Below are 27204 nucleotides of genomic sequence, written 5' to 3' on the forward strand. Positions count from 1 at the left end.
ATGTGACTGGTTTTGTGATCCAGGGTCACATATATTAATGTATGTTTACATTTTCTATTTGTACAAAGCACAATAAAAACATTACAAAAATTAATTAGGACCCTTTCCTTTTACTGGAAGAAAACAATCTAAATGCATAATTAGCAATCAAACAGCCTTGGAATAATATGCTAATAATATTGCATTATAATCAAAGGCCTAAAAGTTTTAGCATTCATTTGTAATCTTTCGTAATTTAGTTAGTTATGATATGTTACCAACATTTATCCAGTAATTTAGAAATATCAATAAGGGGGTGATATTTGAGTGTAAATGTGACTTGTTTAACAGTGGCTAACCCTCTATGGGAGTTATAGTGAAATCACAGCTAGTAAAAAATAATTACTATATATTTTACATATATTTAAGACTAAAATAATTTTTCAGAACTAGTTTTCTACATCTGACCTTTGATCTTTTTTAAGGGTGCCATCATTTATAACTGACTTTGTCCTATTAGGGTAAATTCTTTTTGGCAAATTGTCTGAAATGTCACACACATTTAAATGCATTTTCACTGTCTGAAAAGTAGTGAAAAGTAGTAAAAAGGTCTTAGTGTTTCAAAAAAACATTAAAAACTCTATTAAAGTGCCACTATTATGGCATTTGAAAGGTTCCTATTTTTGTTTTGGGAGTCCCCAACAACAATTTTACATGCATGCAAGGACAAAAAACACTTTCATTGTCTAATAATATGCATTTATTTTTACCTTAATTGCTCAACGACTCCCAAAGGATTCGCTCAACGATTAATTTTTCCAAACCCCTCCTTTGCTTGACGCTAATCTGCGGTGATTGGTCAGATGACCCAGACAGTAGTATATACTGCATGCAGAGATTGTCGGAGATGGAACGCCCATCACCATTACTGGATTACGGCTTGTCAAGTGTTGAAAATTTTATACAGTGTATAAACAGACATGGCATCAATTTTGCCTTACCAATTCAAGCCAGAGTCCGACGAGGAAACGAGTTCGCAAACACGACTGGAGAAGGACCTTTCTCAATGGTAAGTGTCAATGTAGTTTATGGCACTTCAGGCCGATGGTACATGCAGAATCGGATTAAGAATGTCTGATAAGTAATGTGCTGTAATCTTATTAATCTTGCTGTCTGTCGCCATTTGTTAGTTCAGTGTAACGCGTTACAGACTAACTAATTACCAAAATTTTTTAGGTGCACATGTGGGAACAATCAAAATGCCAAGCGAGGCTGAAAATCTTTGCTACAAGGAAGTGTATTGTTTCTGCAATACTTGTGCTTTTGACACTTAGTACATGTAATGACCCATCTTTCAATAACAACCGGCTTGCAAATCCACCATTGAACGCATTTAAGTTGAAGAAGCAGTCATCAGTAAAATGACGGGAACACAGCACAAGGTTCAGGCTGTACTGCTGTGGAATTGTTGTAAAGATGAACTTTAACAACTCTTTACATGCTCATCCTTGGGCAGTGAAAAAAAATCTGGCTTTACCTTCACATTGTAGAGCACAGCGTCTTCTCGACATGATGCTATCCAGTATCCACAGGAATCAGCTGCAGTGTTTGAGGGGGTTCAAGTTTTCCCTGGTGTCTGCACGCGCAATAAGAGGGGCGTGCAATATGCTAACTTTTCGTCTTGACGTCACAACAAAAGGGCTTAGGACACGTTTGAAAAACGATTCATTTAATCGACTCTTACTTTTGAGAGACAATAATTTTATATACTTAATATTTATATATTTTCTTCAAGGCTTGCACCTTGGAACCTATTTCAAGGTTTCAGTTCTCGAGCCACCAGACACTGTTGTTGTGCGAATGAGCGGGCCGGAGCACATTAAGGGTTTTCTGTTAGAACGGTGTCTTGTAAGCGGCCCCTAAGTTAATAACTAATGATCTTTGCAATGGAAGTTAATCAATCAAAAATAACTTTAGCTGGACAATAACTTTATTCTAGAGCTGCTGTAAAGCCAAAACAATCTCTGTTACTTTAATTTCCTATTATCACTGTAAAGCTGCTTTGAAACAGTCCATATAGTTAAAAGTGCTATATAAATGAAGGTGACATGACTTGACTTGACTTGACTATACAGTGCACTTTCAGATTTAAAACTTTGCAGGATGTTTTCATTCACTTAGAGCATCTCGGTTACATATTTAACCCTCGTTCCCTGAAGGAGGGAACGGAGACGTGAGTCGGATGTACCGTACTGATTGGGATCGCTTTGAAAGACCAATCTACTTTGAGTGTAACAAAACGAGCAAATGCACATTGGCATGCGACAATTGCATTAGCTGCTCTGCCTCGCAGTGCAAGCATATAATGAGCAGAAGGTGCATCACATATTTGTTTTTCCGCTGAGGAGCCGAGTGGAGCCCGGGGCCAGCGGTGGTCCAGCAATGGTGGCGACGGGACTCATGTTCCCTTTCAGTTCAGTCCCGTTCGACATTAGTCGGACGTACCGTACTGATTGGGATCTCAATTAACATGATCGCCAACTTCCAGTTTCTGTGGTGGAGATAGGACAGGGCTTAGGCCAGGGAAGTCCACTGCTGTTCTGAATGACCCACTCAGACAGACTTGGAAACACTGGGAAAGCGTGCCATTTCAGTGGAAAGGGAGATGCTGTGGAGGCCACATCATGCCAGTAGGGAGGTATCATGTGGAAGTTACACATACGGACTGGCCGTTTCCGGCAGTACAACATATGGAATGTCACTGAGGTGGCTCCGACCTATAGCAGGGAGGAGACAACACCGGTCAGAGACAGCAGAGCGGGCTCTACTAAGGGCGCTGCAGGGAGCCGTACCGTGGACGAATACACATATGAGATCACCGAAGGGATCAAAACACATGGGACCCAGCCTAGCACAGGTTCCACCAATGCATACGAGTGCTAGGCCTGGGGGGTGTGGAGGAACTCAACAGGGTTTGACTAGCTTCTATGAGTAGAGAGCACACGGGAAGCTACTGGTTCAACACGAAGGCTATAGAATCTAACAAACGTGTTTGGTTTCGCCCAGCCCGCAGCTTTACAGATATCTGTCAGCGAGGCACACTGTGCCACCTCCCAGGAAGAAGCTACACTCCGAGTGGAGTGGGCTTGCAACCCGATGGGGCATGGTGCATCTTTGGATTGGTACGCCAAGACGATGGCATCCACTATCCCAGTGGTTCTCAACCTCTCCTGCAGGGACCCCCTGACAGGCCATGTTTCTGTTTTAACCCTGAAATGGCACACCTGATTCAAATAATTAAAGGCTTAATGAGTAGTTGACTAATTGATTAAGTGACTAATTCCTACTCTTCCTATACTCATTAATTGAATCAGGTGTGCCATTTCAGGGTTAAAACAGAAACATGGCCTGTCAGGGGGTCCCTGCAGGAGAGGTTGAGAACCACTGCACTATCCAGTGGGCCAACCTCTGCTTGGAGACAGCCTTTCCCTTCTGCTGGTCTCCGTAACAGACAAAGAGCTGGTCTGAGGTCCTGAGGCTCTGTGTTCTATCCACGTACAGGCACAGAGCGCGGACGGGACAGAGAAAAGCCAGGGCTGGGTCTGCCTCCTCCGGGTGCAGCGCTTGCAGGTTCACCACCTGGTCCTGAAAGGGCCAAAGCAAGCAGGAGAACTGTTTTTATAGACAGGACTTTTAACTCAGCTGCCTGCAATAGCTCAAAGGGAGGTCTCTGCAGTGTTGTCGGCACCAGAGATAGGTCCAAAGAGGGTATAGAGGGGGGTGAGGCGGATTCAGTCTCCTAGTGCCCCCTCAGGAACCTGACGATCAGGTCGTGCTTCCCCACGGATTTTCCATCAACTGCATGGTGATGTGCAGCAATAGAGGCAACATACACTTTGAGGGTGGAGGGAGACGGCCTTCGCTCCAACCCCTCTTGCAGAAAGGAAACGTTTAAAAAATGGCTGTGTCTCATATGACCTTGTTATTTGTACACACTGTGACTATACAAATCACAACATGTAAATATAAAAATGTTGGCATTATTTTGTCACTTACTGGGATTAGTATGCTAGCTGTAGCCATTTAGATCCAGTCTTTGTGCTAAGCTAGGCTAGCGGTGGGTGCGTCAAACAGACTTATAGCATGCACAGAGATGAAAAGGGTATGTATGGACTTATCTAACTCTGGGGGATACGGTGATTAAGCTAAAGTCACAAAAAGTCGAAGTGTTCCTTTAAGCGTGTGACAAAAATGTCACACCCCTTACCATAATTTGGAACATCAGCTCCCAAAGCAATAATGACAGGTGATAATGTCGGTACAACCTTATCAATTCGAGCCTGATCCGGAAAATGCAGATGACCAAGCTGATTGATCAACTTAGCCAGCGTGACTGGATCAGATTGGTAAGATTTTATTTCATTGGGGACATAATTACTGATTATAATGACTTATAACTATGTTCTTTTTTAGAAAGAAATGGTATCTGCGAGGATTTTCAGTCAGGATTTAGACCGTACCACAGTAATGAGAATTATTAGAGTCACAAATGATTTGCTCTTATCATCTGATCGTGGTTGTATCTCTCTATTAGTGTTACTCGATCTTAGTGCTGCATTTGATACAACTGACCACAACATTCTTTTAAATAGACTCGAAAATGATGTTGGCATTAGTGGAATTGTGAATGGTTTAAATCATACTTACCTGACCGTTATCAGTTTGTAGCAGTAAATGAAGAGATGTCTTATCAATCAAAAGTTTAGTATGGCGTACCACAAGGCTCAGTACTAGGACCGTTGCTGTTCACTCTGTACATGCTACCCTTAGGAGATATCATTAGGAAGCATGGCATTAGATTTCACTTCTCGGTGAGAAAAACACCACCCAACGAACAAGTTCCACTTCAGAGCGTAAGCATGCCTCCGAAAAATGCGCAGCACACAGTCGAATATTTTGGTTGCACTGTTCTGGAACAGTGTTGTAAATAAAGCTTAACCTGTTTTCTAATTGTGTCCTCTTTTAGAAGGACAAACAAAATATTTTTGCTTTCGCAACGAAAAACACAGCGTCTCCACGACATGGCGGCGCTGGCGGCAACAATAATACAGCGAGAATAAAAGTTACGCCTTCTTTCTTTGCGTATACATTTTGGCGGTGAGGCCAATAGGCAATGACATCTGACCAAGGGCATCTGACCTTTGTAGTCTGGATCACATCTTCAAAACTGGCATAGGATAATGTACCAAAATCCCTGACTTCCACAACAATCTATGACTTATTTTCTTCATCTCTGCCATCAACCTCACTGCTTCTATCCTCTTCGATCGTCTTCCTTACTTACTATAACCTAATTTTCTGATGCACTGCCGTCACTATCATCAATACTTTCTGGAAAAGGTACAGCTTTTCCACTCTGTCTTCTATAAAACGTACTAATCTTACAACCCAAAACACAAGCAAAAAGACTATTATACTGTAAAAAAAAGAAAGAAAAAAATTGTAGACGGTATTGGATGTACAATGATTTACAAAAAAAATGGAATATGTATTTTCATGTCTAAAATGACCTCACTATGGAGCCTTGATAGTATGTGACCAACATATCCTTTACTTCCTTGTTTCCAAAAATGTCAAGCACATGGTAAATAGATTTTAATTTTATTGGCTGAAGTGGATTACATAAGTTTTAACTAAATTGTTTTGTTTTGTTTGATCATTATTATTGTATTATTATACACTGTAAACATCAAAAAATGTGTTAAAGCTATATTAGGAGTGCCCTTTGCTTTGTTAAAATCTCATAGGAGTTTGAGAGAAACAGTAGCCATAACAACTTCCAGTAAAACATAAGAAATAATAGAGAATTTTCTAAATGAACACAGAACACGAGGACAAGAAAAGAGCATTTCTGACCAGATAGGACAGGACAGCAACCTTTTCCCTTTTAAACTTGTATGTAGAATAGAAAAATCATGACTTTGACACAAACATGAGCATGCATATAAATGCACATATCGGCAGCTGGGCAGCTGTGGCACAAAGGTTATGTCCTTATGATAAAGACTGGGGTCATTCGTCATGGTGGGTCTGACAGGGTGACATTTTCAGAGCCCAGTCTGTGAACTGTTGGCATTTTAGAGCAGATCAGACTGAGGGCAGATGTTAGGGCTAAACTCTCCCTGAGGAAAGAAGAATGTACCAAAGCAAATATTCCTTAATTTCTTTTTTTGCAAATGCATTAAACAAAATTCTCAGCATGATCAGTGTGATCTAATCTAAACCTAATAATAATGCTGTTGGATGAAGAGAGTGCAAAACTAATCATATTAAACCAATGCTCCATACCCTTTAGAGAATACTATAGGCTGGATGCCCTTTAGGGAATACTATAGGCTGGATCTTAACAGCAAAACTTCCAGCCACCATTTGTATTGTGCCTCAATCTGTGTATCATATATGGTAGGCTACTACAAGACTATTGGGATGTAAACATCAGACCATTTACCTTTCTTTTGTACTTTTTTCTTTTGTTGAAATGCTTTGTGTCAAGTACAAATCTCTCCGAAAATATCAACTGACTTGGGGAAGTACAGCCAAATAATGACCTGGTTCTTGGGTCTTTAAAATCCAAAGGGTTCCATATATTTGACAACAGTGTCCTCTAGTGGTAATATGTGTTTATTGCAGAACCAGATACCGTTTGCAATGTGATCTACAATGTCTTTTGACTAGTTGCATTAAAAAGGTATCTCTATCTAAACTTTTCCTAAGGTAATCCACTACTGTCAAGAAAGGCAGCAAGCGAAGGCATCCAAAGGCAGCAAGCTCTGAGATTTTTGTGAGTGTCCATCCAATAAAATATACACTAGGAAGAATTACAGAAAATATCTTAAATTATTTAAAGGGATAGTTCACCCAAAAATCAAAATTCTGTCATAATTTACTCACCCTTAAGTTGTTAAAAACTCTGTATGACTTTCTTTCTTCAGCTGAACACAAAAGAAGATATTTTGAAGAATGTCAGTTACAAAAAAGTTGATGGGCCCCATTGACATCCAGTATTTTCTTTTTTCCATACTATGGAATTTAATGGGGTCCATAAACTGTTTGGTTACTCATATTATTCAAAATATCTTCTTTTGTGTTCAGAAGAATTAGAAATTCATACAGTTTTGGAACAACTTGAGGGTGAGTAAATGACACAATACATTTTTTGGGGTGAACTATCCCTTTAAAGCAGCTAGTACTCTGACTCACATAGTTTTTATTTATTTTATTCCAACCCAATGACCCCCGTCACGCTCAGTCACTTTTTGCTTACTGTAGATAATAATGTAGGCTTTTTCAACAAAAATGTTTTTGAAATATACTGAAAATATAAATACCGTATACAAATACTGAAATGTTGATAATTTCCATTAGTTAAATATGTAACAGAAATGGAAAATATGTGTCTGAATTTTCTAAAACTATGTATCTGAAAATTTTAAAAAGATCATGTGACTATATACTTATATTAATTGCACATATAACATGCTATATTACTTACATCTTATAATCAGAAGTGATGGTCACTGACCACCAGATGGGGCAAACTGGATAAACTATATACATAAATAGACTAGCTGATACGAGCTCAACCTTGACCCATTCCAGACCTGCTCTAACACACCAGCCTGTATTTCTGTATAAGTCCCCCTGTGGTGAAAATCAAGTTTTTAACGCTGTTTATATATCTATTTGGTGTTTTTATCGTGCTTTAAGACAAACCAAATTCATAAGTCAACACCATTGCTGAGTATTTTCTCCTTCAAACTGCAGTGAAAAAAAAAACTCAAAAAAGACTGCTCAAATCTGCTCAAAAAGCATATCATTAAAGGTGCAGTCTGTAAGAATGACAGCTAGTGGTCCAAATAGGCACTGCAGTCCAAATTCAAAAGATTGTTGTTTCCCCCGCCTCCTCCTGCTCAGACTTGACGCCCACGCGGGTTGCCAGTTTGAGGAACGCAACAGGAACGAGCGCAATTGAGAATGAAAGCCAAGGAGACTTAAACACTAGAGCCCCATTTTAACGATCTGAAACGCAAGTATCAAACGCGAAACGCAAGTAACTTTGCGGGCTGGTAAATGGTGAAGGAGGTGGATTGGAATCCACTGCTGCTTCAATGTATATGTAATGAGTGATTATAATCAAGGTATTAATCAATATTTTTCCTTCTAAATATCACATGGGTTGAATTACTTAGAGATTTTATTTTGTTATAGAAGTTACCAGTGTGATTACAGAAATGTTCTTTTCATGTATTCTTTTTAATGTCTGTATTTGATATCTGAATGCAGTAACAGTGCTTGCCTATTTATCCTGGCTTCCAGAAATGAAATAGGGACTGGTTTTGTGTTTGAGAAAGGTCTTCAACATGTTTAAACACATAGGGGTCATTGAAGCCTTTAGTTTAAGGGATCATTTCTCAGTTAAAGCCTATATTTTCCATTCAGACTAAAGTGTCCTATATCCTTGAGAAAAAGAACTTGTTATCTTGATGTTTTGAGACAAAACTCCTGTTTATAGTTAGAGCCTGGCCAAATCCAACCTTGGAAAAGCTGTGTGTCGGTGTGTGTGTTAGTCTTCTTGGTTACAGGTTAAGGAACCACTGGCATTATTGGAGATTGACTGAGTTGTTGTTCGGGACATGCTGGCACCCAGCAACCCAAATCTACAACCAAGGTCACGACGTGCCTGACTTCAGGGTCCGAGTGTCAGCTGCATAATCTATGGAGATATGCTTCAGTCTATCTGTATATGTGTGTAAAATTACTATGTTTATCTATTTCTTAGCCAATGAGAATCATTCAACCAGTAAGCAATGATGTAGCTTAGACCTTGGAAATGGTATAACTGCTGTGATCTTTGTAACTGTAAGCGGGGTAGCCTACGAACTCCTGTGTGAGTCTTGAAGCTGACTTCTGCGGATGAAACTGCAAACTATCTTCAGTAAAACTAATTTTTTTATAATTCTGACTCCGGGTCTTCTTTCAAACATCTGGTCCTTGGTTCCTAAACTGTTAACCCCTAACAATGGTAAGCTATTTATTACTATTTTTTCACATCTTCATGAACACCACAATGATTTCCCTTGTGTGGAATATTTTTCCTTGTAATTATGTATGGTTTTCAAAATTGGCAACTGCTACGTCTGTGTGCAGATGAGAGAAGCAAAGTGTATGCACGTTGTGCACACGCTACATTATGCGCCCTTAAAATAGCATCTGAAAGCGCCAATGAAAACGCGCCACTGACTTTAGACTAGGTTTTTCCTGGTCTGTGGTGGAATTGTTTTCTGAAACTGCAAAATAGCACCAGGGAACGTTTGCGCCGGAACACGCCTCCTCTTTTCGCCGAACCTCCGCTGGAGCTCAAGTTCATTCCCTAATTTACAGACGTGCGTCTGTCAAGGGAAAAGTCCGCTGTGCGTCGGGTGCAAAATAGGAATGATACATGCGTCGGTATACAAAGTCAATTGCGCTGGGTGCAAGATAGGGCCCTAAGTAAGTTGCTGAGTTGATTTATCCGCGTTTTAATATGCTCTTGTTCATAGAGATTTGGATGAACTGGCAGTAGGCGAGATCACACAGACCAAAACAAAAACAGACATTCCAACACGGAATGCACATTTCAAAGTAAAATAACTGGCTGTTGAAGTGTTTTTCAGAGAAACGAGTATGTGAACTCAGCATGTTTCCTTAATATCTGCAAACATATTATGGTATTTTTATGCTTTAGTACAGTGAAAAAGTTACATACAGCACCTTTAACAGCGAACTACTGTAGCAGGGGAGTCTCAAGAAATGCCTTTCCGATATATTTTTTTTCTTGACATGAAAAATAGGGTGGATTTAGCAATATAGCGGATGTATGATGTATATTGCAATGTTATGGTGAGCTATGCCTTTCTCCACTGACGTTCTGAGTTGTTCAAAGAGTTTCTGATGATAGAAGGCAGACTGAGATGGCAAATGGGAACATAGTTTGTGTAACATTAACAACACATTATTACCTGTTTGATAACATAGTAAATTCAAAGGCTAATCATATTAATTACCATTATGTGTCCGACGTTGTAAAGAGTGATACCATTGCGCAGCGTTTACCTCAGTAAGTTGGCCAAGTGAATCTGTGAGCTGGCGTGAGTGGAGTTGCATTCAAGCTATTTTAAGGCATGAATTTTTTTTTTTCACAGGAAAAAAAAAACGTTTAAATAAATCATTTTGGTGGAGTTTTGAGGGATAAAATTATTGACTACAGGGGGACTTTAATATACCCCATAACGTTGTTTAAATAAACAATAAAAGTGTCATCAACTTCACATGTGAAAAATATTTCCTTTACTTCTCTGTTCAGTCAAATTAAATAGGTCTACCTTCATATAACACTATGTCAGAGGGCATTACACATACAGTACATCACTTCCTCCAGTGATTGCATTTCTTGTTTTTTCCCCCCTTTTTTGATCAGTCTTATAAAACTTAATGTTAACCTATTTAAAGATCCATAGCCATCCTAACACAGACCCACACCGCTAAATCTATGCTACACACACCCAGTGTGAATGCCCTTGTGGTGGGGAGCTAACCACCAGTATTTTAAAAAGGCTAAACTCCAAAAAGCTCCATCCATCCTATGCTGGGTGCGTTCCAGGGTTGCTATAATGGGAAGAGAGTCTTTCCTAGTGAGGCTTTCTCGAGCGAAAAACACTAATGTGTAGGTATGCGTCTTTAAACCTTAAATGGAAGCATATGTGGGCTCGGAATGAAAGTTTACATAGGGCTGTAATCAGAGCGGGACTCTTTCTTTTATTCCTCTGCTTGATTTCCGTCTATTTTTCTCTGCAAATGAGGAGGTTGTGCTCGAGCACATGCAGACCGCACAGCTGAGAGTGATTAGTGTTAGCTGTAGTGCTAGTATTATCAGATTGGTACGAACTGCAGGGCTGGCTGCTCAGAAGCCAAAGAGAGAAAGAGAGAGATGGCTGAAAATAGCCAGAACTTTAGTCTTTTCTTTAGTCTAATTGCAGGCACAATCCAAATGATTCAAATGAGATTCATGAGATATTATACGCAGGCTCATGCTCATGTTACTGGATGAGTTTGTATTCAGCTGCTCAGCATACACACATTCACACGTTCAGACACAAATGAACTCAGTGTGAGTCATAGTGTCATCTCCACCCTAACAGTTTAAATAGTGCCATGAACTTTCTCATTCATTTCTATGTTCACCATTCTCTCATCAGTAATAACTACAGAATGCAGGGAGAGGCAGGCTTGTGTTTGATAACTTATTAATTGTAGATTGCTTAGCAATGAGTGCTCAAATTCAGAAGGACAGGTTAAAATCAAGGCATAAATGTGGCATGAACATTTGGTTACACTTTATTTTAGGGTGTCCTTGTTACAGTGTAATTATAAGTAATATTCATTGATACTATTGTTATTAGGCTACTGTAGTAAGTACAGTACATGTAAGATGTGCATCAAGGACACTGTCAAATAAAGTGTTAACAAGTATTTCAATAATTATTCTTTGTAACTTCTGAAATTCAGGATTGATTGATTGATTGTTAGATTTTTTTTGTTAAAGTTATGGCGTGTTTGTGCATGTGGAGATTTGTGTTTAACTACATTAGCAGCTATCCTTTCTTGTATTGTCATGTGGAGAGCGTTGGCAGTCTACTGTTATTTCTGCTTTTTTATGGCGACAATACAAAGGAGGTAGGTAAGACAAAACCAACTGTCAAATTCACAAGAATACATTAGTTCTCTTTTCTCTATAGTGAAAAGGAAACAACTGGCTATAAAATGCTTCGCTATACGTTATATGGTCACAATGTGGCTCTATATGTCTGTAATACAATGTCTTGTAATTAAATATAATTCATTATTTAAAAAAAAATAGATGGGAGTCTGTAATTCATTCTTTTCAATTTCTTACATTTTATTATTTTAGTTTGTTTTGAACGACTGAAAAAGACAAGAATAAACAACAGGTATCTTTGTGTCTTGAATGATTTATAATGTTGAGGAAATTAAAGTCCCATTAGAGGTGTTTACAACTGATTCCTGACAGAGAGGTTACAAAAGAAAGTAGATAAGCAAGAGCAAAATAAATGGTGCATGAATAGGTACCAAATTAGGCTAAATAGAAAGCTATTACAGACATACACAGTACCATAGAACTCCATAATGGACAGCACTATTTTGTTACTATAACAGCCTTCACCAATTTCACTGCATTTCACAAGACATTCTTTGTAAAGAGACATACAGCACTGTGCATGTTTGTTTGTGTGTGGCCTTCAAAACAATTGAATGATCATGTTATACTCTGCCACTTGAGAAAAAGCTGTCTTCATGATAAAACATTATGGAGGAATAAAATGAAAGCAGTGAGCCTCTCGCCTACATGTCGTTAGGGGCTGATGCATTCTCCTCCTCATCAATGCCCTTGTCTGAACACAGTAAGTCTGTCCGCAGGAGTAATTTGCTGCTTGTTTGGGGAGCAAGTAATTTGTGGTTTATATGGGAAGGGATTTGTGTAGCTTTTATAGAAATTTACAGACTTACAGACTCACACTTTACAGACTTTGTTTTTGTGTAACTAATTACCTGCAAGTGCTTCAATCACAGCTGATATATTCAGACCAATATCATTCTTGATGCACTCTCTGCAGTTGATTTTTGTAATGGTTCAACTGCAACATACAATACGTTAATATTTACATTTTAGACACATTATTGCCAGTTTGACTAATTTTGAACCACAAACTAAAATAATTCAAAATGTAGCCAGACTAACTACAGTAGAAGCAGCCATTGCATATCTGAGCAATACACATGAGTTTCTCTCTTGAATAATTGACTCAATGACATTCAAAATCGCAGGTACTTTTCTGAATAAAAACATTAAAATGTGTGTTCTATATATGAATGTGTGTCCTATGTTGTCATTGTCATGTGACTTATCAACGTCAGTTCGGTTCACTGCCATTCACAAATCCTCTCCCGTGGCCTCATGGGATAGTAAAGTGCCTATTGGATGAGCACTTCAGAATGTTGCCGGAAGAGTAGATCATTGTCATCTACTAGCCTGGCAAGCCAGACCTACATCAAGATGTTAGGTCTGGCAACTCACCATAGACACGGCTCAATCCGAGAGGCGGGATTAACGGTGGTCTTTCACACCACCACATTCCCTTTGGCACGCAATAGGACAGCGCTTCAACCAGAGCGTTTTCCCAACAGCGGAGCTAACGTTAGTTGATAGATTCAACTTTTGCCATATCTGGCCGGCAAAACTACGAACACATCTTCCTTTCTTAAGAATGACTTAAGTGCCGTTCTTTGTTCTTTTCTCAAAGAAAAGCTTAACTCCAAGTCCTCCAGAGTCGCGGCCAAAGCTGATTCGAAAGATTGCTGTTCGTCATCAGCCATTCTTTGTTTTCAAGTAGCAGGGAATTCACACGGAACTGTCACAACTCTGTCATCATTATGTTAAGCCCGCCCACGGACTCTATACACGATGTGATTGGCCTGACCAGAGTTTGTTTTTTCCAGCTCGAAAGTCAACGGAGAGTTGCTAGACTACCCTGGAAGCAAAATAAATTTTGCTGCCGCTAGGGTGCGTCTAGATTTCTAGGCTAGTCATCTACTCTTTTCACATACTATTTTTTGCTTACTACATGGTAGGGAAGTATGCTTATTCGGATGCAGCCAGTCATTTGTTTAGTTATGAAAGACTCAGTGTTGTTGAACAACTCGGTTGAGTAAATGATTCAATGACTTGTTCATAAAGGCAGTCCCTTGTTTTGTTCCTGCATGAATACGTGATTTGAATGAATTGTTTTGGAATGAATGTTTCAAGGATTCAATTTGTCACCACATACTTGCATAATTATTTAACCAGCAGAGTTATTTCATTCCTGGATGAATCAGTCCATTTTAACGAATCGGTTGAATTAATGACTCAATTATTCGCTCATTAACAGTGACTTGCCGCCACCTACTGGCAGTTTTGGTTTCATATTTAAAGTATTTTTCAGGTTTAAAATAATTTCATATATCATCAATGTTTTATTTTTTAAAACATCAAAACATTATTTATGCATTTGTAACAGCAGGTTAAATGCATTCATGTCACCTCTGAGCTGAATTAACGAGTCTGTGTAAATACATTTAAATGCCACTTCAGATGCAGCTTCTGTTTCCATGCATTGCAAAGACAGATTTTGTTGATACTGATTTCATTTAATTGGTAACGGCCATATAGTGTCTTATTATTCTAATTGAATGTATTGATTAAATGTAATAAGTTGACATAATAAATTACATTTAATTAGGTAAGAAAAATTGCTCTTATAAAGGTAAAAATGCAGATAAAAGGTTAAAATCTATTTAGACTTATTGGAAAATGTAATTTCTGTCACTGCTGCAAACTGACCACCATGCAGAATATGATGAATAACAAAAACTTTAGGAGTCAACTGTCCACGGTAGTCCTAAACCTGACAAAGTATACCAAAATATCATCTGTTCATCATTATTATTTTTTGTCAATACCGCTCATGCACACCCCTTATTATAAGCCTACTAATCAATTATAATAACATGTAATATGGAGACAGTAATGTGGTAAATTTTTATTTGACAAAGAGCAACTTAATGAAAGACCAATGCAGAGTTGCATATACAGGGTGGGCCATTTATATGAATACACCGTAATAACATGGGAATGGTTGGTGATATTAAAGTCCTGTTTGTGGCACATTAGTATATGTCATGGTCACAACCCATCTTGAGGAGTTTGCCCCCTCACATATACTAATGTGCCACAAACAGGACTTTAATATCACCAACCATTCCCATGTTATTACGGTGTATCCATATAAATGGCCCACCCTGTATATTCAACTTGTATTAGGCTACTGTGCATACAGGGTCTCTCATTTCAAAATGACCTTAAGATTCAGTAGAAATAGGCAATACAGTATTGTCTCAGCATAATACTGCAGTCTACACTATGATGGTTCCAACACAGGAGATAGGCCAAAATGGGGTGTGACCTCTCTCCTTCATGTAGGCTATCTCTGCATTTCTGACACAAACACAGACACACTACATTCATGTGCTTAACCACCAGTGCTTGTGTTGGTGTGTCTGACACTGATGCAGAACCATTACTGAGCATGAGCTTTTACGCTGCTATCATCCTTTCACTTTCACTGACATAAATGGAAAACAACATTGAAAACACAATACTCTTGCAAATACAAGAGCAACGGGTCGATACTCGAGATGTGCATTTATAGGAAGGAATCATTTTCAAGCCTTAGCTCTCTGGGTACATCTTCTGTTTTGCAAACAGAAAACCCGGATCTCCTCAAGACTGTTCATGGGGAATCCCGATGGAAAAAGTGGGTTATTGCCGTTAGAGGCTCATGTCTCAGCGTTTAATGGACCATGGCTTGTGTCTAAACTCTCAAGAAATGTGTGTATGTATATATGTATTTAGGCTATTGGCATGATTGTCAGCATATATTGCCAAAGCATATGCAGCATTCAATTTTTTTACAATAAACAGAAAATACAATAACAGAGAATACAAATAACATTATATATATATATATATAAACACACACACACACACACACACACACAGACACATCCATATGTCAATTTCCATTATATTCTATTTTCCCCTTTTTTATTTCTAATCTTATTTATTTATCTGTTATTGTATTTTCTGTCTATTGCAAAAATTTGAATGTTGCATATGCTTTGGTAATATATGCTGACAATCATGCCAATAAAGCTTTGTTGACTCTGAGATCCCTAGCGACAGCCTTAAGACACTTTAATATGCTGCTGGTCTATGCCAAAGCCCCCTGAAAGCTAGTCTAAACCCACACACTTGAGTAAAACATGTCTATCTCAGATGCCCTACACACTGCTGTGATAATTTACAATCCCACCATCCTGTAACCGGATGATGCGGTGCTCTAAAAAATACCCACTCCCCACATAAAACCCCCTTCCCCATATCAACTCACCTCGTTATTTCGAAACTGCAGCCCTTCCTGAGGAGCAGGGCTCTCTTTCGCATGATCCCCGTTTTCTCTCGCCCCAAGTACATGTTAATATCCGAATTCATGGTGGTGGGATAGCAGGGCACACAGAGGCAGCGCGAGCGCTGATGATGATGGTGATGCGGCTCTGCTCCGCGTCTGGCGAATGGAGAACCGAGAGGGCGCACAGAGGAATCAACAGAGGGTCCTCCTCCACGGGAAAACCAAAAAGTGAGCCACACACTTTCTGTGGCCAGAGAAGATATGATTCAAGTGGGTAAAACGTGCGGGTTGAGTAAAGGGATTCGTAAACTCCATCCACACCGGTTCCTTTGGATCGAAAGTGCAAAAAGTCGTCGGTTAGATAATCTCCGGGTCGATCCCCCAGTTCCCCGTTGTTTAGGGCATGTATGCTGGAGTAATATAACGCTCCAGCCGTAGAGTCTGCGCGGTCCTAATGTCTACCCAGAAGAATGGAAGAAGAAAATACATGAAATCTTGTGGGGCGGCGACTCTCAAATGAACGTAGCCTACATTACGCTCTGTAATTTTTCCGAGAACAGTATAATTAGTGAGACACTGTTTTTCTTTCTTTATTAATTAATAAACCATTACCATTGTGTCATAGATTACATTCTATTCCGAAGAACTCACTCAGGGTGTCAAACCTCAAAGCAGCAGGTTGATACATAAAAGTGTTAAAGAAAAAAAAAAGTTTATATATATATATATATATATATATATATATATATATATATGATATATTTCTTTTATGCGGCTATATATTACTTCAAATAATTATAATTATTAATAATAGTATTGTGGAAAGCACTATACAAATGAATATATATATATATATATATATATATATATATATATATATATATATATATATATATACACAGCAAACACATACACAAGCTTAAGACTGGATAGAAAGATTCACAAAAGACTCAAACAGAGCAGATGTTCTCTAATGGGTCAGGACCCAAAAATTGGTGGCAGGTCTGTTTTGATTGGGTCATGGACAGCAGGGAAATACTGTAGCGATGCTAGATGCAAATACAGTGCAAATAACCACATAATCGTTTATAGTTACAGTAACACAGCAAAATAAATAAGCTCATCAAGGGAGGCAAAAGCTTCCTTTGTTTAAGTCTTTTGTTGTTGACTACGTATCAAGAGAGTTTAACTTAACTGTAACATTGCCAGTTGTGTGCTAGTGTTTGTGTGTTACAGTGATTCTTGAAGTGTTACTGGAAAGAACTGTCTGAGCATGACTCATGCTTGTCTAGTGGCAGCAAGAATCATGCTTGAGGTCGTTTCATTTGCTCTAAAGGTGTTTATATGTGTGTCTCCATCTGAGTGTGTTTTATATTGGTCTGCCTGATACAGCCTGATACAGCACATACAGTATACCACTTATCAACATATGCGTCATGAGTACATTAATTTATGACATACTTATTATTATTTTATACCCCTGTACTTTTAAGTACTTGAATGCCTTAGCAATACTGTAATGATTACGGTCACATCAATAAAGCTTTGTTGGTTTTGACTCTCATAAACTGAAACAGTGACAGAGAGTGAGAGAGAAAGAGAGAGCTTTTAAACAAACCAGCTGCCCTTGATTTACTTGCCATAGATGTCTTCGTCAGTAGAGTCATGGCAAAGACATTAATCAGTCAGATTTTTTAGTTTTTGTTTTACTTAACAACAGAATCAACACCTCAGCCAAACAAAGTGAGTTATAAAAACTGAAAAAAACTATGACATGCCTATTTGAGCTGTATATTTTGTATGAGAGATGGTGTCCAGCCTCACTTTGTAAGTATTCTGTGTTGTCCAGATGGTAATACTGTGTACATTTCACTCACTGAAGGAGAACGTGTGTGTGTGTGTGTGTGTGTGTGTGTGTGTGTGTGTGTGTGTGTGTGTGTGTCTGTGTGTGTGTGTGTGTGTGTGTGTGTGTGTGTGTGTGTGTGTGTGTGTGTGTGTGTGTGTGTGTGTGTGTGTGTGTGTGTGTGTGTGTGTGTGTGTGTAGAGCTTGGCTGGGAAGCAGCATGTCAATTTCTCTGAGACAGCAGGACGGGTAAAAGAAGAGAAGAGAAACAGAAGGGACATGTAGAGTAACAAACAGAATAAGATGTTATTGTCAGGCATTAAATCATTTGTATTCCATTAGGTTTCTTATTCTGGTATCACAATGATATTTAGTGCATCTTGATCAAATGTATATGCTGTTCTTCTGTCCACAATCAGTGGTCTTCTTCTATAAAGCCTAGCAAAATAGCACAGAGGGATGGGGGATGCTGGTAAAAAAAAAAAAAAAAAAAAAACATCCTCCATGTATTTAGCAGAGGGCTTACCCTGGTCAATGGTTATTTTGGGAAGCTCTGATCAGCTGATAATGTGTGACTCTGATGAATGGGAGCACATTAATGTACATAGAGATTTTGAGATCATAATTAGCTGTAATGGGTTTACAAGGCCATTAACTATGTGATAACAGGAAGAAAATATACCTATAGAGTTTATATTAAAAAAATATGGGCTTCCTTCAGGAAACACACGCAGCACGAATTCCTGTTCTTACATAAACAGAGAATACATAAGCATGGTTTTACAAACAATTTACATAAAATTCATTTTGCTCAGGTTTCATGAATGAGGACCTGGGTGGGTGATTTTTTAAAGAATAAGGAGTCAAGGTTTGTCTGGTTAGCATGACCCCATTAACCCCTGCTGGAAGATGTTGTAAATTCAACATCTGTTTCTAAAAAGCTTCTTTGTTTTTTGATAGCAATTCAAAAGTAACTGTGTATTCTGAAAAAACCCTTTATTATTATTTGCAAGCGAACAACAATCTTTAACAATCTTTATACTGTACAGTTCACCGCCATTCAATTGATTTTTTTTTTATCATAGGTGCCATTTGTCACAGTCATGTTCTATTTAGCACATTCACTTTCTATTTAGTTTCATTGCCATGTCCAGTTTAATTTTTCCTGTCACATTTTGCCTGAGTTCTAGTTCATTATTAGTTGTCATGGTTTCTAATTAGTTCTCACCTGTTCCCTGATCTATTAATGATCTTCCTCTGTGTGTGGACAAGAAGGCCTCACAATCTCTGTTTGATGGGGTTGAGGTCAGGGCTCTGTGCGGGCCAGTAAACTTCTTCCACACCAAACTAATCCAACCATTTCTTTACCTTGCTTTGCGCACTGGGGCACAGTCATGCTGGAATAGAAAAGGGCCTTCTCCAAACTGTTCTCAAAAAGCTTAAAGCACTGCATTGTCCAAAATGTCTTGGTATGCTGAAGCATTAAGTTCCCTTTCGAAAGGACCGGTGTCTGAAACGCTTATCTAATCACGGCAATCCTATTGGCAGGCGACCGCCTATGACATCATCACTAGTGCGACCCAGAAGTATATAAGGGAAGCCTGGAGTACATGTCAACAGCTTTTTCGTCTTCAGGGACTGTTTTGTTTGTACGCTTCAACCTGAAAACTTCAAAAAGGTAATCATGTCTTGTGAAAAACGCTTCAGGAAGTGTGTGCATCCGTGTCTAAGATATTGATACTTGATGACACACAACTTGTGTGTTTATTGTTTGGGCTCAGAGCATGCACGATCAGTTCCTGAGCGATCTGCTTGTGCCACTGTGAGTTTTTTCCCTTGAGAAAACTTCACTCTCATCTGCTCTCTTTTCGAGGGAAGAGGGACAGACATCTGTAGCAGGCGATTCAGGTCCCGCTCGCGCTGAGGGAGAGCAGAGACTGGAATCGTGGGTTTTTTCAGAGGGAGCTCGCTGAGGAGGTTGAGAGAGTTGTAAATCTCTCACGCCCTTCAGAGACTTGTGAGAGTGAGCTGCAGGATGAGGATGATCCTCTGATCCAGCAGAGAGTGCTATGCTGTGTATAAAAACAACCAGTTCAAGAGAGCAGGAGATGGCTGATGAGGGTGAAGAGGATATACAAGCCAAACCCTCACATCCACCCTGTACCGCGTATGTTAAGCTGTTGAATGTTATGGAACGCGCTTCAACAAGGCTTCTGCTGTCGTTGGAGCGCGTGAAGGAAGAGACCGCTCGTGGCAGACTTGACGAATGGTTTCTTTCCAGCCATAAAGCTCCTGCTCTCAGCTCTCACGGCTGGAGAGGCATCGACTCTAAGTGCTCCGGCCCTGCCTCTTAAAGGTGGTATCAGCGATTTCAGGCCCAAACATAAATGATCACATTCATCTAATATTTTCTAACGATCCGCTAGCTGCCCGCCCCATAAGCATGCTGTCAAAAAAACGCGTCTCTCTAGGCAGCCTAGGCTCTGAGATCTGCACACAAAAACAGCTGGTATCAACATCACTCAAAACCAAAATAAATAGTGTTCCAACCAATCACCGACAGGGGCAGGTGTTGTGAGGTTTTGCGCTCGTGCACGGCTGCCTATGACGGCTGCACGCGAAAACCTCACTTCATACCTTGTATGAATATTTAGCTCCCTACTGGTCGATTACACCCTTTCAGAGTGCCCAGTCTCCACATGGCTTTGAAGCACTGTGTAGATCTAGGAATGGGTAGAGTTACTCCCCTCGTTCGCAAGGGTTAGAAAGCGCTATGCTGAGTTTTACTCTCCAGGATACCCGTCTCTATGATCCGGTCTGTGAGTGTAATTTGACGTTTTTTGTCACAGCCACAATTTGGCATGCACTTCCCTCAGCATGGCAGCGTGGGTAAATCTTTCCCCATAGCGTTCTGACGCAGTGCAAGTTTCATTTCTAATGGGAACGTCTCAGGTTACGACTGTAACCTATGTTCCCTGAGAACAGGGAACGAGACACTGCGTCTTTTCGCCATGCCTCTGGGATGCCTGCTGAAAAGTCCCTTCAGACAATAAGTTGTTGACATGTTCTCCAGGCTCCCTTGTATACTTCCGGGTCGCACTAGTGATGATGTAATAGGCTGTCGCCGACCAATAGGATTGCCGTGATTAGATAAGCGTTTCAGACACCGGTTCACGAGAAGGCGTTCTCCATAGCGTTCTGACGCAGTGTCTCGTTTTCCCGACAATTTCCCTTCACTGGAACTAAGGGGCCTAAAGCCCAACCCCTGAAAACAGCCCCATACCAATATTCCTCCTCCATCAAACTTTACAGTTGGCACAATGCAGTCAGGCAGGTAATGTTCTCTTGGTGTTCACAAAATCCAGACTCACCCATCAGACTACCAAATAGATGAGTGTGATTTGTCACTCTACAGAACACATTTCCACTGCTCCAGAGTCCAGTGGCGATGTGCTTTACACGACTCCATCTGATGCTTTGCATTGTACTTGGTGATGTGAGATTTAAATATAGCTGCTCAGTCATGGAAACCCATTCCATGAAGCTTCTACTGCACAGTTTTTGTGCTGATATTAATGCCAGTGATAGTTTAGAACTCTTCATCATGAAATCTGCAGAGCGTTGGCGACTTTATTGCACCATGCGACTCTCTGACCCTGCTCTGTGACTTTAAGCTCAGGCAAAATTACATACTTTCAGGGACTTTGACAGGCATTGAGATGAATGGGAATGCTAGCAGATATCTTTCTCCAGGTGGGCTATTATAGACATCCTTGGATGAATACCATAATATTTTTTTTGGTTGTTGTTGTGAAATGTAGTTGTTGAGTCAGTGTTAAATGAGTCATGTATATCCAGCTAGAAAGTGGAATTGTACACTAGATTGTTGAGCTCAATTTATGTAGAAATGCAAGAAATAGTCTCTGTGTTCTGTGCTAAATTTTCCTACACTTCCATAAACACTCAGTGGCACACATGCATTTTCTCAAAGATTAAGGGCGCACACACACACACACACACACACACACACACGCACACACCAATGAAATTTTTCCACTGACATGGGGTGCTTGTTTTTGATGTTCTACCCAGGGTGCAGTTCTGCTCAGACAGTCTTAAGGTTAATCCTTGAACCAAAAAATGCATTTACAAATACGCACACACACACACACACACACACACACACACACACACACACACACACACACACACACACACACACACACACACACACACACACACACACACACACACACACACACACACACACACACACACACACACACACACACACATTCATACATACATATGAACACACACACAGGGTACATTGTGTCCCTGGGGCATCTGGAGGAAAGATGAGAGCTACTAAGAGATTAATTAGACTCACTTCAACAAGTCATTGAGATTCGTACGCACTCACGCTCTGGTTCTCTTCTTTTTCTCTCTCCCACTCTCCTCTTCACCTCCTACCCACTCCTGGCAGTACAATTTGCATGAGTTTCATCTTACCAGAACTTTCTTTTTTGTAATGTCTTGATTGCTTCCTTCTATCTCTAAAGTGACTTCTTTAAGAACACTGCTATAGCAACCGCAAGCACATTTGCTGCACTTGACCCCTCCAGCTGGTCACTATATGTGCCCAGCAGAGGCCCTAAACTAGAGCTGGTTTTACTGAGTACTTCATTATGAGATTATTACTAGAGGAGAAACATGAATGTGAATGAAACATTCATTTTGATTGAACAAGGACAAATCTAATGAATTAATGCATTAGAGATGGAGGAGACACTTTCATGAATAAATGTGGCCAATGAGCCTTGACATGCAACAATAACAAATTGAATGTGGGAAAACATTATCCATTTAACACATCTTTTATGTCAATTATCATGGGAAAAGGATAACAAGTAGAGGTACTTTTATCTTAGAGTAAATGGGACAAATAGGTAGATAAGATTAGTTTCAATTTCCATAACTTTTCCAGTTAATCATGGTAACTGGCTAAAGATTTATTTAATAATTTTGTAAGGGAAAACGTAGATTCATCTGAACATTCTCATAAAATAAGCTCCAACAGGTTGATCAGGACCACAACACTGATTGGTGTGTACCTTTTGTACATTATTTTACCTGTTTATTATCTTAAATCTTTAGCCAAGAAAAAATAGCTGAACTGTATTACAGTAATAATAAATTAAATATTAAATATTGATTAGAAATTGTTAGAAAATTAAGCGCAAGTTTGAGGAAGTGCCACAAAACAGGACAAAGCAATATTGATGCTATCCACCTTTACACTAACTTTATCTATAGCTCATGGGACTCACGTTATTCAAACACGTTTTAAAGGACAATATGTACGATTTTTAAAATAAAATATTCAAAAACCACTTGCACAGTGTTCTATATTTCATGCAGTTGTGTAGGCCTACTTACATTATCCCAAAAGTTCCCACAGATTTGTAAACCCAGAGAAATTCCAGTTTTAAAAAATGGCTTGTCCCTTGTCATTGTCGCACCACTAGCTGTCATTCTTACAGACAGCACCTTTAAATACAGTAGCCTATGTGTTGCACAAAAATATTTAGCCATTACTTGCAAATACTGTGGGTTTGTTCAAATATACTTTTAGTACGACTGTTTTAAATGCGTAAAACTGCGCAGCATTAACCCACCAAATCATTTGACAAATAGTAACATATTAGTAACAGGCTAATAGCATTACACGTTCCTTGCAGCTAATTCATTACGATGCTATAAAATAATGTGATCAAACGTACAGGTAATACAACAACTAATTTATTAGCTGATATATAATTTATATGATTCATGAATTCCAATCTCTGGATGGTGAAAATGACATCTCTAGTTTCACTCTTCTTCATAGCGTCATCAAGCTTCGCCTTGGTTATTGTTTTGAAAATGCGAACTCTGGTGGCGAAAACATTACAGATTATACCTTTAATATACTAAAATATTACTTCTACAGTACTATAGTTAATTTTATATAGTATATCCAATATGGTGCCTACCCTGACTAAAGTATGTATATATAACTGGTGAAATATTTTAAAGGCAAACATAGCTAGTTATTTATATAAATTACTCTTACCTTGATCTTTGCAGATTTTCCATGATCGTGGGAACCCTGATGGACAGATGGATGGATGTTGCAATTCTTATAAATCTTAAAGGCCATGGGGTGGAAATTAATAAGAAAATCCTTGTTCCATATAATACATTTCCCTCCAGCTCTTTGTACTTTAGGAGGTTATATGAATAAAGCCTTATATTTTGTTGAATTACATAATAATATAAGTCCTTTCTTACTTCACAAACCCCTGCAAGACAAATTCAGCCTGTCCAGCTCTCCTCTCTGTTTTTGGTATTAATGTCTCAGTAGATGGGATGTTATGTGTACTTTCTTTCATATTCCACTGTTGCATTTCAATCTCTTTGCATCATTTACCAAGCAAGATAAGACATCCAGTACATTTGAAGGCAGCTGACTCTAATACAGACCTGCAGAAGCTATTTCTGTGTGCCTTTCTGTTTGGGTCCATCATCATAACAGATCAACAGATCTGTCAGCAGAGCACAAACTAGCAGAGCAAAAAAAAAAAAAATTCTTCCAGACCTGATCACAAGTGTGGTCATCCAATCTCAGAGGTCACATTAAATCATATATGACAGATTTGAGGAATGCAACCCCTTCCTTTCCAAAATGTATTGGCTCAAGCTTGAAATCCTGGATAACGGAAGAGATAAAGTGGTGAATTGTGCTTTTCTCCATTTATAAAGTACCAATCAAAGGTTTGGGAACACTTACTCATTCTTTAATATTTACGGTGACCGGGAGGGGACATGTTCAGTTCACTTAGTTTTGTCGTGGCCACAACATATAAACTCATGGGAACGTGATAATATGTTGTTGCCACTATATAGTAATTGTGGGAATGTCATATTAAATCGTGTGAAACTTGATAATAAATCAAAGCCACGAGATCATATTGTTGAGGTAACAACATCATTATGTCGTGGCCACGCGATGTAAAGTTGTGGCCTCAAGATCATATTGTTGAGGTAAAGACATCATTATGTCGTCGCCACGCGATGTAAAGTCGTGGCTTCGAAATCATATTGTTGAGGTAACGACATCATTATGTCGTGGCCTCGAGATCATATTATTGAGGTAACAACATCATTATGTCGTGGCCACGCGATGTGTTGAGGGAACGATATATTTTTCTCGTGGCCACGACATCATATTTTGAGTGAATGACATCTATTACTCGTATCCACGAGTTATGTTGAGGGTACCACACCGGCCAATACTGTAAGCTGTCGGAGATGGAGATGACTGATGAAATAACATTTTACTTTGAATTAGGAATGTCATATAAAGATATAGTGCGGTCTCTGGCATTAAGACATGGGTACATAAGTGAAAGACACCGTCGGACCGTCGTTTTTCGTCGGAAATTTGCTGGCTTGAATGAAATACTCAGGTCATGAATAAAGTTCTGTTTAAGGCAATATACAAAAACAAATCATGAGAAACTTAAATTAACAAATAACAAAGTAAATTATGACTGGGGTAAAAGGAGGAGCCCGTGAAGCTTCGCATGTGAAGATTCGGTTTACACTTCACGAGTTCACACTTACATACAATTTGAGGGGGTAAAGTTTAATACGTATTTGGCGTGCTGTCCGGGGGGAGGGCTCCGAGCCCGAACCCAGAGTACTCCCCCCCATGTAAGTGTTTAGGACTAGAAGCGTGGAGAAGGGGTGGTGGGGGGATGCTGCAAAACTGTCAATGGACTGAGGTGAGACTGCTGAATGTATATATACCTCTTACCATTGATTGCTGAGTGCTCTCCACTTGTGTTAATTATCTGAACGTGCTCCTCCCGAACTTTGTTAATAAAACATCATATGTTATAAAACTGGTAGCCACGAGAAACAGATGTCGCTCACTCAACATACAGTCTCGTGCCCACGAGATATTATGACGTCCCCACTACTTAATATCACGTTCCCACAAGTTTTTATATTGCGGCCACGACAAAACTAAGTGAACTGAACATATCCCCTCCCGGTCACAGTAAATATTGGTATTCCACTTTTTATAATAATAATATAGACATCAAAGCAATGAAATTACAAAAATGTATCCAATCATAAATGAATAAAGAGCAGTAAAATATTACAAAAATCATTTCATGAGAAACAAAAATTCTGTCAAATGTGTCTGTCTTTTGACTGGTACTGAGTGTATCTAATATTATAATATTTAGGCACTGATGGTTACCCAGCATGCTTTAAAACTGGGGGTCAAATTAAATTGAGTTTGAGATGATTACTTGCAAGGACTATAAAAGTTTTAGGAAGGTATTCATAGTTTGATGAAGGTTCATCTTCATCAAAAGCTTTAAAGCTGGGGTCAAATTAAATTGAGTTTGAGATGATTACTTGCAAGAACTATAAAGGTTTTAGGAAGGTATTCATAGTTTGATGAAGATTTACATTTAGCTAATATTGTGTTATTATGTGTGTTACTATTACTGAGATTTATAGTCCAAATCTGAATGTAGCAAGGTTTAAAGTTCAGGGAAGAAGGAGGCGGGGTTAGGGTTTTGCGTGCAGGTGACGCTTGCGGCCTCGCTCTGTTCCCATGGCTCTCAGCCTCGCCCTGGCCCTACTTGTCATACTGAAGTTATTGTTAGTTTTCCAATTACATTTTTTACTCCAATTGTAATTCTGATAACATAATATTTAATTAAAGAAGTGTATTAAGTTATAAATATTTTCATATATGGCTGAGGAGATTTTATTCTGTTCGAATCCAGATGTCTTTGGCTCTTTAAAAAACTAACCAAGGATTTAGAAGAAATGAGCAGTAAAAGAGGGAGGGTGAGAGAGAAATAAAGGAGACAAGCAGGGAGAATGAATGATAGATCATGACGCATTCAGTTCTGTGCCATCTGCTACATCCAGACAACCATGCCATGAGGTTAAACTAAGGTCGTAGCGGAGTGTGGCTCTCCATCTCTGTAGAGGCTATCCTATAAGCCTCGGTATGGATGGAATGGTGTTCTCAACGCGCAAAAGTCCAGGCATTAGCTCTCTTTGGGTGGTGTTCCCATTTATTATAAAGGTAGAAAAGGTATTTTTACATAAAATGGTACTTCACCCAGTGCTAGTTAATAAAGTGCTGATGTGCTGTCGGTGGAGTGGGTGCTCACGGCTACGGTA

The 27204-nt window shown here is 39.2% G+C and overlaps 1 protein-coding gene across 3 annotated transcripts in view; it reads right to left on the minus strand.

Annotated features, from left to right (window-relative positions):
• garnl3 (GTPase activating Rap/RanGAP domain like 3) overlaps positions 1-16307 on the minus strand; it is a 71976-nt gene extending 55669 nt beyond the window's left edge. For all 3 annotated transcript variants that reach the window (XM_081367167.1, XM_081367166.1, XM_081367165.1), the window contains exon 1: positions 16086-16307. In XM_081367167.1, the coding sequence (XP_081223293.1) occupies positions 16086-16186 (101 nt within the window). In that variant the 5' untranslated portion in view covers positions 16187-16307. The remainder of the gene's footprint in view (positions 1-16085) is intronic.
• Between the last annotated feature and the right edge of the window lie 10897 nt (positions 16308-27204).

Source organism: Scardinius erythrophthalmus (assembly GCF_964197995.2).
Source record: "Scardinius erythrophthalmus genome assembly, chromosome: 5".
In the NCBI taxonomy this organism is placed as follows: Eukaryota; Metazoa; Chordata; class Actinopteri; order Cypriniformes; family Leuciscidae; genus Scardinius; species Scardinius erythrophthalmus.